This window comes from Silurus aristotelis (genome assembly GCF_946808225.1).
Source record: "Silurus aristotelis genome assembly, chromosome: 4".
Taxonomy (NCBI): Eukaryota; Metazoa; Chordata; class Actinopteri; order Siluriformes; family Siluridae; genus Silurus; species Silurus aristotelis.
The window spans coordinates 7757607-7771023 of NC_139577.1; the positions used below are offsets into that span (position 1 = coordinate 7757607).

The 13417-nt window shown below is 39.7% G+C and overlaps 1 protein-coding gene and 1 long non-coding RNA gene across 3 annotated transcripts in view; one reads left to right on the plus strand and one right to left on the minus strand.

Moving 5' to 3' along the window:
• The window catches only part of LOC310725156, a 278325-nt gene that overhangs the window by 162786 nt on the left and 102122 nt on the right, over nucleotides 1-13417 (minus strand). The window lies entirely within an intron of this gene.
• Nucleotides 1-13417, plus strand: part of utp25 (UTP25 small subunit processor component) — an 86713-nt gene that overhangs the window by 13328 nt on the left and 59968 nt on the right. The window contains exons 11-13 of one of the 2 annotated variants that reach the window (XR_014533251.1): nucleotides 180-289; nucleotides 563-808; nucleotides 1054-1642. Coding sequence is in view for 1 of the 2 variants with exons in the window: in XM_083539790.1 (XP_083395916.1) it covers nucleotides 180-289; nucleotides 563-808; nucleotides 1054-1312 (615 nt within the window). In the remaining variant the exon portion in view is untranslated. Of the gene's footprint in view, nucleotides 1-179; nucleotides 290-562; nucleotides 809-1053; nucleotides 3155-13417 lie in introns of those variants that run through there. The other variant, XM_083539790.1, reaches the window with a different exon arrangement.

A 13417-nucleotide genomic window follows, 5' to 3' on the forward strand; every position in this document is an offset into this window, starting at 1 on the left:
TACCAAACACTGCCATAACCAAAGGGGACAGGTACACACACACACACCTTTGTCTTTTTTTTTGTTGTACTTATTTACTTATATACTTTGCCTGATTCATCTGAGTCACCTGATTCACCTAATTCTCTTATTTTAGAGAAGATATTTCTGTAATATATTTTTTTGTCTCTTTGTTTCAGGTTTCAGTTAAAAACCTTCCTAAAACAGGCTCCATTTGCCAGGTGGTTGTCCAGCTGCCCCATGTGTTCCAGATGTTTCACTCAGACAGTTTAATGGACCAGGATGACAGGTGAGAGATGACAAAATATATATTTATTATAATAAGTTAATTATGATGTCCAAAAACCGAAATGAACGTTAAGGTGAGCAACAATAATGGAAAAAAATCTAATTGTGATATGCGCAGTGAACACTAGAGGGCGTAGTTGACCTAAACATTATGTGCCTTTGATTCGGTCCAGACAGCCTGCAGTTTTTCTGCCTATTTTTATTTATTTATTTTCCCAGTTTAAACTTCAACGTAAATATGCTGTAAAAAAAAACATCTGTCACAATGCTCCAGGTTCCAGTTTTTCGTGGACAAGGTTCTCCCGCAGTACCGGGACTCTGTGATGTCCCACACGCTCATCTACGTGCCGTCGTATTTCGATTTTGTGCGCGTGAGGAACTTCCTGAGGAAGGAGGACATGAGCTACGCGGTGATAAGCGAGTACACGCCGAAATCCGATGTTTCCCGAGCGCGCCACTACTTCAGCAAAGGGGAGAAACAGTTCCTGCTGTTCTCTGAGCGGTTCCACTTTTATAAGAGGTGTGTGTGAGATCTATGTTCTCTCTGTTTCCTAATTTTAATTTTCAGTGGACCTCCTCTCCCTGACTCCTTTTCACTCACTCCTTCTCTCATTTTCTATTCCTTTGTCTGTCTCTTTCTATCTCCATCTCGTTCTTTTCCTCTCTTCCCATTTGTCTTTATCACTGTATCTGTATGTCTTTCTGTGTGTGTCTGTCTTCTTTTAATATTCTCTCTCTCTCTCTCTCTCTCTCTCTCTCTCTCAGGTACACCATTAGAGGAATCCAGAATGTGATTTTCTACGCTCTACCCACGTACGCTCATTTCTACAGCGAGGTGTGTAACATGCTGCAGGTCGGCGGCTCTGACGGAGCAATGAGTTCCTCCTTCACCAGCACGGCTCTTTACTCTCGCTACGATGCTCACAGACTGGCGGCCATCACAGGGGTTGAGCGAGCTGCGAGCATGACACAGTCCAACAAGTCTGTCCATCTTTTCATCACGGGGGAGGAGAAGCGTGTGTGAGTGGGAGAGAAGGAGAAATGACTATACAAACACCCATGGCAGTTTGTTCATGTGTTACTTGAGTCACCTGATTCGCCTGAATCCATTGAGTTAGATGACTCTTTAATCACCTGGTTCACTTGATTCACCCAAGTCATCCGTGTCTCGAGGCATCTGATTTACCTGAGCCAATTTCATAAATTTTTCCCTTGTGCCACATGAGTTATCAGTTAACATGATTCGTTCGAGTTACATGAATAAGTAAATTGTTACGCACACCACAGCTTGTTGTACAAGTCACATGTGTCAGGTGAATTTATTTATATACAGTACAGTAGCAGAGAACGTTTTGCAAATCATTCCAATGATCAAATCTGTTTTTATATCTGTAATACAACCCCAGTTCCAAAAGAGTTCGGGACGCTGTGTAAAATGTATAAAAATCTCAATGCAATGATTTACTAATCTCATGTTTTATTTACAATACGACATAGAAAACATATCAAATGTTTAAACTGAGAAAATGTACCATTTTAAGGGGGTGGGGGGGGGGTCATTTTAAATTTCATGGCTACAACATATCTCAAAACAAGTTGTGACAGGGTCATGTTTACCACTGTGTAGTGTCACATCTTTTTATCAATGTCTGGGAACTGAGGAGACCCGTGGCACAAGTTTTGGGAGAGGAGATGTGTCTCATTTGTATCTGATACTGGATTCTAGATGCTGAACAGTCCTGGGGCTTTTTTGTCATTTTTTATTTCGTGATGCACCAAATATTTACAAATGGTTAAAGGTCTAGATAGCAGGCAGGCCAGTTCAGCACCTGGACTCTTCTACTACAAAGTCATGCTATTCTAATGGATGCAGTATGCAGTTAGCATTGTTTTGCTTAAATATGCAAGGGCTTTGGATGGAGGCGTTTGTTTGCCCTAAAACTTGTATATACGTCCATCACTGATGGAGCCTTTCCAAATGTGCAAGCTGCCCATTCCACAGACACTAATGCAGTCAGAAATCAGAGGTGTAGGCTTCCGAACTGAATGTTAACAACAATCCATTTGGTCCCTCTCCTCTTTAGTCCAGAAGATGTCGCATGCATGGTTCCCAAAAAAAGAAATACATTTTTTTTAAACTGTTTAATTTTAATTACACTTACTTTTTCCAGACTTTTGTTGCCCCGTAACAACTTATTTTGAGACGTGTTGCATCCATCAAATTCAAAATGACATTTTTTCCTTAAACATTTGTTTTTCTATGTTTTATTGTGAAAAATATTTGGGTTTGTGATTTGCAAATCATTGCATTCTGTTTGAATTCACATTTTGAATTCATTGTCGCAACTAAATCAGGGTTTATTAATCTGGCTTTAAGACTAAACTTCAGTAAAAAAAAAAAAAAAAAAAAGAGAGAAATAAATATAGACATTTATATATGCATTGATTGTATTACAGATTCTTGTACTTTCTAAAGAAAACCTGGTTCGGGGGTGAAGCTGTGTATGTGCTAAGGTTGTGATGTCATTAAATAAGCTCCACAGTTGTGGAACGTGTAACAGAAGAATATTTTGTATGATACATGTACAAATTTTTTTTTTATTTTTTTGGACTTTTGGCTTAAATTGCTACTGACTTTCAGTCTCAGGTTGACTGGGCTGTTTGCACTACAATATAGCATCATTGGCGTTCAGTCTGAGTTCTGAGGCAGTGTAACCTCCAGAGTTCGAGCGCATTCACATTCAGAATAAAAAATTTTCAGATAAATAGACCATAAACACATCAGTCTGTTTTTTGTTTCGTCATTTATCATCTAAACTATTTATATTTGTTATGCTATAAAATAAATTATAAATTTCACCACAGAGATTATTTTTATTATTCTTTTTATTGCCTGTTTTTTTTATATTGTAAAATGCTGGATTTTGTTTATTAATTAGTTTATTTCATTTTCTCACTATTATTTATACACACATACAATCTGTCGGACGTTTTCTCTACCTGTCTTACACACGCTTTCGTTCCTCTCATGGCTGAGAAACCTCAGCACTGACCTTGAAGTGACCTCACAAATGGCCCTAAGTGAGGAAATATCTGTCCCATGTTAAACTCCTCATTAAATAAACATTCTCACACACACACACACACACACACACACACACACACACACACAAAAGCCTCCCGTCCAGTGTGAGGAGACAAAAGCTTTCAGACTGTGGTTTGACAACATGAAAACAAAACACTAGTCATTACTTATGCACGACATGTCTTTTCTTACACACACACATCTGAGAGAACTCAGCTCCTTAACACACCAGAAATATAAACTAGGAGTGTGTTAGAGTTTATATTGTAATTGTATATAATTAATAAATAATATTCAAGCTCTTTATGTTGCACCTTTATCCATTTAAAGGAACACAGTATAAAGCGGCAGTTCGTTTCTCTCGATCATCTTTTTAGGTTTCTAATGTTTGGACTCCAACTGCATGTGGTGCATTCACCAGACCTGTTTAGGAAACACACACACACACACACACACACACACACACACCTGTCTGTATAAGGTCTGACAGTTGGAAATGCAGATGGCAGCACAATCTAAGCCATGAGGAAGTGAGAGGAAGGTTCTGTGGAGCTCAGAGACAGGAAGACTGTACGGAGGAACACAGATCTGGAGGAAGACGACAGGAGCGTTTCTGATCTCTGATCCCTCTGCTGATCTGGGCTTTATGACAGAGCATAAGATGTTATATTATGATATAATATAGAATATGGACTTCTGCTGCAGATACATTTCATATACAATAATATGTATCGTGTTCCACATGGGACACTTTCTGCACTGTTCTTTAAAATTCAGGGTTTATAGAAAAGCTCGGGTCCGAGAAAAGTTTTTATTTTGTTTGGTGTAACACACACACACACTTCTGTTAATGAAAAGCTGAAGCGGGAGCAATACCTGTTTTTATAAATAAATAAATAAATAATTTACAGCCTTTTTCATCCTTGCTTTATATATATATATATATATATATATATATATATATATATATATATATATATATATATATATATATATAGTGGGTACGGAAAGTATTCAGACCCCCTTAAATTTTTCACTTTTTGTTATATTGCAGCCATTTGCTAAAATCATTTAAGTTTATTCTTCTTCCTCATGAATGTACACACAGCACCCCATACTGACAGAAAAACACAGAATTGTTGACCTTTTTGCAGATTTATTAAAAAAGAAAAACTGAAATATCACATGGTCCTAAGTATTCAGACCCTTTGCTGTGACACTCATATATTTAACTCAGGTGCTCTCCATTTCTTCTGATCATCCTTGAGATGGTTCTACACCTTCATTTGAGTCCAGAAATTTTTGATTATACTGATTGGACTTGATTAGAAAAGCCACACACCTGTTTATATAAGACCTTACAGATCCCAATGCATGTCAGAGCAAATGAGAATCATTAAGGTCAAAGGAACTGCCTGAAGAGCTCAGAGACAGAATTGTGGCAAGGCACAGATCTGGCCAAGGTTCCAAAAAAATTTTTGCTGCACTTAAGGTTCCTAAGAGCACAGTGGCCTCCATAATCCTCAAATGGAAGACGTTTGGGACGACCAGAACCATTCCTAGAGCTGGCCGACCGGCCAAACTGAGCTATCGGGGGAGAAGAGCCTTGGTGAGAGAGGTAAAGAAGAACCCAAAGATCACTGTGGCTGAGCTCCAGAGATGCAGTCGGGAGATGGGAGAAAGTTGTAGAAAGTCAACCATCACTGCAGCCCTCCACCAGTCGGGGCTTTATGGCAGAGTGGCCCGACGGAAGCCTCTCCTCAGTGTAAGACACATGAAAGCCCGAATGGAGTTCTCCAAGATGGTGAGAAATAAGATACTCTGGTCTGATGAGACCAAGATAGAACTTTTTGGCCTTAATTCTAAGTGGTATGTGTGGAGAAAACCAGGCACTTCTCATCACCTGTCCAGTACAGTCTCAACAATGAAGCATGGTGGTGGCAGCATCATGCTGTAGGGGTGTTTTTCAGCTGCAGGGACAGGACGACTGGTTGCAATCAAGGGAAAGATGAATGCGGCCAAGCACAGGGATATCCTGGACGAAAACCTTCTCCAGAGTGCTTTGGACCTCAGACTGGGCTGAAGGTTTACCTTCCAACAAGACAATGACCCTAAGCACACAGCTAAAATAACGAAGGAGTGGCTTCACAACAACTCTGTGACTGTTCTTGAATGGCCCAGCCAGAGCCCTGACTTAAACCCAATTGAGCATCTCTAGAGAGACCTAAAAATGGCTGTCCACCAACGTTTACCGTCCAACCTGACAGAACTGGAGAGGATCTGCAAGGAGGAATGGCAGAGGATCCCTGAATCCAGGTGTGAAAGACTTGTTGCATCTTTCCCAAAAAGACTCCTGGCTGTATTAGATCAAAAGGGGGCTTCTACTAAATACTGAGCAAAGGGTCTGAATACTTAGGACCATGTGATATTTTAGTTTTTCTTTTTTAATAAATCTGCAACAGTGTCAACAATTCTGTGTTTTTCTTTCAATATAGGGTGCTATGTGTACATTAATGAGGAAAATAAATGAACTTAAATGATTTTAGCAAATGGCTGCAAAATAAAAAAGAGTGAAAAATTTAAGGGGGTCTGAATACTTTCCGTACCCACTGTATATATATAGGTGAGTGTGAGTAAATGCAGAAGGTCACATTGTTTCCCCCTCTCCTTCTCCTGATGTGTATCTGTCTTACTTTTTCTCCTTGTTTACCACGACGATGCTGGAAGCTTGTTACCTTGGAAACCTTGACATCATGCTTTCCTTGTGTGTGTGTGTGTGTGTGTGTGTGTGTGTGTGTGTGTGTGTGTGTGTGTGTGTGTGTGAGAGAGAGAGAGAGAGAGCGAGAGCGAGAGAGAGAGAGAGAGAAAAATCTTCATTTGTAGCTGAAATCTGTGTTGTGATGTCACACATTTCTTTATTTTTGTAATCATTTCACAATAGCTTCTTTCTGTTCACAAATAATCTCAGGATTGTGATAAATCAGATTTTGGGTAATAATCCAATCTGAGCTCTGACATGAGAAAGATTTGTTTTTGTAGCACTGCAGCATTGTGCTGACTGTCAGGAGTTAACGGGTTAACCGAACACTCACGGTTTCTATGGCAACAGAGCTCTTAATTCACTCAGTGCAGAACTATCGACAATCTCTCTCTTTATCTTTGGCTATCTATTGATCCACATTATATGGACAAGAGTATTGGGTCACTTGACTTTGCCAGCCAGATGTCAAATCTGAAAACACACAATTGTACAGGACGTTTTTTGGATGCAGAAGCATAAATTTTTTATTCACTTGAACTAGAAGACCGAAACCTGTTCCAGCATCACAGTGTCCCTCTGCACAAAGCAAACTCCATAAAGATTTGCTTTACATGGTTTGTTGTGGAAGATCTCCTGCTATAGAGCTTGAACCATATTGAACACCTTGGGTATGAATGTGAACATTGACTGCACCCCAGGCCTCCTCACCTTACCTACATCACTACCTGACTTTACTAACACCCTTGTGTCTGAATGAATCTCCACAAATACACTGCAAAATCAAGTGGAACATCTTCCCAGAAGAGTGGCGGGAATTATAAGAGCAAATTGCGACTAAATGTGGAATGGGATGCTCAAAAAGCACACAACGATCTTATGGTCAGGTGTCCGCAAACTTTTGGTAATATAAAATATCTAGCTTCTCACCTTCTTCTCTCTCTGGGTTCATCTCTCCTCCTCACTCTATCTATCTATCTATCTATCTATCTATCTATCTATCTATCTATCTATCTATCTATCTATCTATCTATCTATCTATCTATCTCTGTCTGTCTGTCTGTCTGTCTGTCTGTCTGTCTGCGTATCTGTCATGGTTCAGAGTGCTTTAATGGCTGATTGGTGTAAAAGTGATTCAAATAAAAAATAAAACCGGAAAGAAAGAAAGTACGGACAAAAAAAAATAAACACTAATCAAAAAACACAATCACTAATAAATCTGCAGGACTGGATTCATACACATTCAGACACATATATACACACAAACACATATCAGAAACAGAAAGCATTAAATTGCACTTGTTTTGGTGACAGAAGCTTCCAGTTGCACATTTATTTAAAAAAAAAAAAGATCAATACAATTATAAAAAAAATATACAGTGGAACCCGGTTATGTCGATGTCCTAGGGGGTCGCCAAAAAGCATCGAGGTAACCGATGATCGAAATAAACGAAAATCAAAATGGCGGCAATATATTAATGTGCTTGAAATTTCTTTATGTACATGATGTGCGTTAATTAATGAGAATGTGCATGCACGTGTTTTTGAAGGTTTTTTTTACACAACAGCGTTGCTGCGATTTGTTTGATGAAGGCATGTTATAAAAATACATACAGTACATGTTTATCTGTCAGGAATCCACCTGCCACGCCCCCTTCGGCCCCCTTCAGCGTGTCAGGTGTTTTCTCGGCCGCTTTCTCTTAAGCTCCCGGCTTTAATCGCGCACATATGGTGCTCGTTTATCATAATCACCAGCTCCTATTTAAACTTCCACACTCTCACTGTCCGTTATTGGTGGTATATGTTGGTTCACGGCGGTCGTTGTTATCGCTCATGCGTATCCCGGTACGTGTCTTCCCACCGGCACTCTCTCAACGGCTGCGCTTTTCTTCCCAAAGCGCATCGCGGATTCCCCCCCGATCCTGCCGGTGTTCATTCTATGCTTTTGCTCATCCCACGTTCCGCGTCGCCAAGTGCGGCTTTCGCCTCCCGTTCATCGCATAACATTTAACAACAAAAGGCATATGTGCAGTAACTAACAGCAGAGATTCACCAGTATACAATACAACACCTGTAGCAGCTGTAAGCTTTGATTTTTCCGCCACTTCCGCGAGTTCTTCTGCGGCTGCACCGAGATAACCGACGTTAAATGGCAAATTTTCCCCCCTTGTGCTCGAGATATCAGGGTTCAGCGACATTATTCGACATAACCGATAAAAAATGCTTAGAAAAAGCGAGAATTTGGCGGTTCCACTTAAAAAACGTCGACTTAATAGGGTTGTCGAGGTAACCGAGGGCGAGATAACCGGGTTCCACTGTATTTAAAAAATTGCAAATTTGTGAAAAGAAAAAATAAATCAAAAGTATTATTGCACAGGAAAATACAGAAGGAAATAAGTAAAAAGTGTAATTGCACATATTTTTTATTTTATCGGGAAAGAGCATTTACAGTGGTGTGATAAAGTGTTTGCCCCCTTTCTGATCTCTTATTGTTTTGCATGTTTTTCACACTTTAATGTTTCAGATCATCCAACTAATTTAAATATTAGGCAAAGATAACACAAGTTAACACAACATGCACTTTTTATTATTATGAAAAAACTAAATCCAAAACTACATGGCCCTGTGTGAAAAAGTGTTTGCCCCTTAAACCAAATAACTGGTTGGGCCACCCTTAGCAGCAACAACTGCAATTAAGCGTTTGCGATAACTTGTAATGAGTCTGTTACAGCGCTGTGAAGGAATTTTGGACACTCATCTATGCAGAATTGTTGTAAATCATGTACATTGAAGGGTTTTCGAGCATGAACCGCCTTTTTAAGGTCATGCCACAGCATCTCAATAGGATTCAGGTCAGGACTTTGACTAGGCCACTCCAAAGTCTTCATTTCTTCAGCCATTCAGAGGTGAACTTGCTGGTGAAGTTTGCTTCAGCTTGAGGTCACGAACAGATGGCTGGACATTCCCCTTTAGAATTTTTTGGTAAACAGCAGAGTTCATGGTTCCATTTATGGCAGCAAGTCCTAAGCAGCAAAACAGCCCCAGACCATCACACTACCACCACCATATTTTACTGTTGTTATGATGTTCTTTTTCTGAAATGGGGTGTTACTTTTACGCCAGAAGTAATGGGACACACACCTTTCAAAAAGTTTAAACTTTTGTCTCATCAGTCCACAGAGTATTTTTCCAAAAGTCTTGGTTATCATCATTGTTGGGCAGTAACGCGTTACTGTTTACAGTAACTAATACTGTAATGCGTTACTTTTAAAAATAAAGTAACTTTGTTACCGTTACCGTATGGTGTGTTACCCGTTACTTTTATAAATGAATTAATTTCGGCTGTAGAAGTGTAGACTACAGCCTAACCTGCTTACAGCAGGGTCGCATTGTAGGATTGGTGGATGAACCCCTGTAAACACGAAGAAGACGCATTGTAGGATTTGTGGATGAACCACTGTATACACGAAGAAGACGCGCTGTGGGCGTGTCTCCGTTTATTCAGGTCTGTGTGGCAGTAATGGCGAGTCGAGGCGAGAGCAAGACGAGTTTCTCAAAGTGGAAATATGCTCATTATTTCACTTTAGTTGAGTATAAAGACAAAAACTTTCAAGTCAAATGTAAGCTGTGTCTTTCTGGTTCGAAGCTCGTATCTACTGCGATAAACAGCAACTCCAATCTGTTGAAGCTCCTCCAGGACCTCCATGCCTGAGGAGCTAGAAGCTAGAAGCTAGAAGCTAACCCGGTGTTCTACATTGTGGATAGTTTTCATACTTCAGCTGTGAAAGGAACATTTTTAAGAGCTCAACACAACAGCAGAAGCCACTTTAGTTTTTGATTGTGAATATATTATTCAGCTTGTTTTGTTATTTATTTCAGAAAACCTTGTGATATATTCAGTTTGTGCTGGTCTGATTTCAATAAAATAGTGTTTAAAAAATTACTTTGTGTTTAAGTCAGTTTTGTGTTTGTAGACCATAACGCATAAAAGGGCATTAATGGGAACATTAAAGAACTAAAAAGTTACTTTGAACAGTAACGCATTACTTTTTGGTGTAAGTAATCAACAAAGTAACGGAGTTACTTTTTGAATGAAGTAACGAGTAACTGTAACTAGTTACTATTTTTTAGTAACGAGCACAACACTGGTTATCATCAAGATGTTTTCTGGCAAAACTGAGACGAGCATTTATGTTCTTTTTGCTCAGCAGCAGTTTTGGTCTTGAAACTCTGCCATGCAGACCATTTTTGCCCAGTCTCTTTCTTATGGTGGAGTGATGAACACTAACCTTAACTGAGGCAAGTAAAGCCTGCAGTTTTTTAGATGTTGTTGTGGGGTATTTTGTGACCTCTTGGATGAGTCGTCTCTGTGCTCTTTGGGTAATTTTGGTCGGTCGGCCACTCCTGGGAAGATTCTCCACTGCTCCATGTTTTTGCCATTCGTGAATAATGGCTCTCACTGTGGTTTGCTGGAGTCCCAAAGCATTACAAACGGCTTTATAACCTTTTCCACACTGATAGATCTCAATTACTTTCTTTTTCATTTGTTTCTGAATTTCTTTGGATCTCAGCATGATGTCTAGCTTTTGAGGATCTTTTGGTCTACTTCACTTTGTCAGGCAGGTCCTATTTAAAAAATTTCTTGATTGCGAACAGGTGTGGTAGTAATCAGGCCTGGGTGTGACTGGAGAAATTGAACTCAGGTTCAATTTTAACAGGGGGGCAAACACTTTTTCACACGGGGCCATGTAGTTTTGAATTTTTTTTTTTTTTTCATTTAAAAACTGCATGTTGTGTTTATGTTAAGATAACACAAATCTTTTACTAATATTGAATTTAGTTTGATGATCTGAAACATTAAAGTGAAAAACATGCAAAAAAAAATAAAAAATCAGGAAGGGAGTTAAAAAAAAAAGTAAAAAAAGCATATGGCTTTGATGTGAAGGATCCAAAGTGATTTTCTGTGCACTTTATCTCACTCTGGATGTATACAGTTCTTGAAGAGTGAGTTCTTGATATAAGCACCAATAATCCTTTCAGCTGTTTGAATGATTCTCTGTAGTCTTCTGATGTCAGATCTTTTATATAATCATGAGATTTATATAATATAAATCCCATGCAGTAATATTAGGGTTATATCAGGTTAGATTAGATATGAGGTGATGTGTTTCTTATTTGATGAAGTGTGAAGATGAGTGTTGCTGCCAGCGTACAGTTCCTTCATGTCCTTCTAAAACACAGCTGAGATTGTGCTCAGTGATGAGAGGAGAAGTTTGGGATGATGAATTTCGAGTTTTATTCCTGTCTGATGTGGTTATATTTGATGTGGTTTCTGCCTCCTGCAGGTCCCGGTGTGTACATAGGTGCTGTTCTCGGGGTTATAGGTCTTAGCATTTCTTCCTTTCTAAGGTGTGATCTCCGTACGCTCTGTATTTACTCAACATTTGTCTTTCTTTCAGGTTCCTGATTTTCAAATATACACTGAGTTGGATTGTGTGTTTGGTGTTAAGTACGTATTTTGTTTGGTTTGGGATTTAGTTTCGTGCTCTACAGTGTACATGCTCTTCAGATTTGTTTCATTTGAGGCTGTTTGGGTGTGTGTCTATTTGTGTGTACATGTGTGTGCCTTGGTACATGCCCTGGTGTGTGCCCTGGATTTTGCCCTGGTGTGTGCCAGGGTGTGTGCCATGAATTTTGTCTTGAAGCTGCTATAAGGCTCAGGGGGAGGAGTTTTCTCCAAAAAAATAAGAGAGATCAATCCAGACTGCATGGAAGAAAGCATTTTTCCCATGATGCACTGCAGCAAACGAGTGTGGGTTGTGATGGACAGATGAGAAATATCAGTTGCTGGAGCTAGAGATAGAGAGGGAGAAATGCATGACGTGTAACAGCACGTGTTTGTCTTTTCAATCAGGGGCAAACGGAGCACATGACAACTGTAACCATGGTGATATTTAAGGATGAAACTACATGCAAGCACACACACACACACACACACACACACACACACACACACACACACACACAGTCTCTCACTATCTCTCTTCTTAAATTTTTGAGCAACCATTAAAGTCATTGGAATCCATCTCTCTCTCTCTCTCTCTCTCTCTCTCTCTCTCTCTCTCTCTCTCTCTCTCTCTCTCTCTCTCTATTCTTTCTCTGATTTAACCAGATTAGATAACCATACCCCCACCCCCCCTGTCTCGTTACTGTAATGAGTTCCTGTAATAGTTTAATCAGTTTAAACGGGCCTTCATCACACAAGAAAAGACAGAAGCACCATTACGGTGGAGTGGAAGAGTGAATTCAGGATAGATAAACACACACACACACACACACACACACACACACACACACACACACACACACACACAAAAGTGAGAGAGAGAGTGAGAGAGAGAATAAATAAGTTATTTGTTTTATTGTATATTACTCTATTATATATAGTATATTATTGTGTGTGTGTATATATCTATGAACATATATTAATGGTGGGCCATGCATTTGGTACCTGGGTCAGTGAGGCCCTACCTGACTTAATCCACCTCTTAATCATCAATACTATACAAAAACACAATAACCCAACGTATGCCATTACAGAGAGAGGGGCATTTCACATATGGTAGTCAATACCATTTAACTAAAACCCAGTTAAGACAACTCCAAACCTCCACACTACAACTGCAACTGTGCCACCTACATCATCTGGAGCAGTTCAGTATCAATATTTGTCTAATAACATGACAAAAACATAAAGAAATGTAAATAAAATACAACCTACTCACCAGAGATGCATACTCATAATTTGCACCGCTCCTCAGAGGCTGTAAGCGAGTGGTACTGCTCGTATTCACTGGTCTGGAAGTGGAGGACAAAACCCTTTCCTGGGCTGAGACACGCCAGCTTCAGGGTTGGCTGACCTCTCCTAACGATGTCTAGCTTTTCTTGAAAATGTATTTTTAAGTATTTCCGAGACCAAATCAATTTCTCTTCCTCCGTAGGCATAAAAAAGTCTAAGTCAGATGTATTAATGTGTGCTGAGCTACACACATGTTTTGCCAGTCGAACTTGGCTGTAACAGTTTCCCTCTGACCAACCAATCAGAGGACAGAAAAATGCTGGCGTTATTCTGGGCCAGATAGCTGCCCTGTGAGGCGAATATGAAATCTGATTGGTTAAAAAAACAGAGCTAATTCTTAAGGAGACTATGGTCAAAACGCCAGCAGTATTGACCTTGAAGGCCCTGGGCAGATTAGATTGACATGGCAGCATAGAAGCTGAAATCT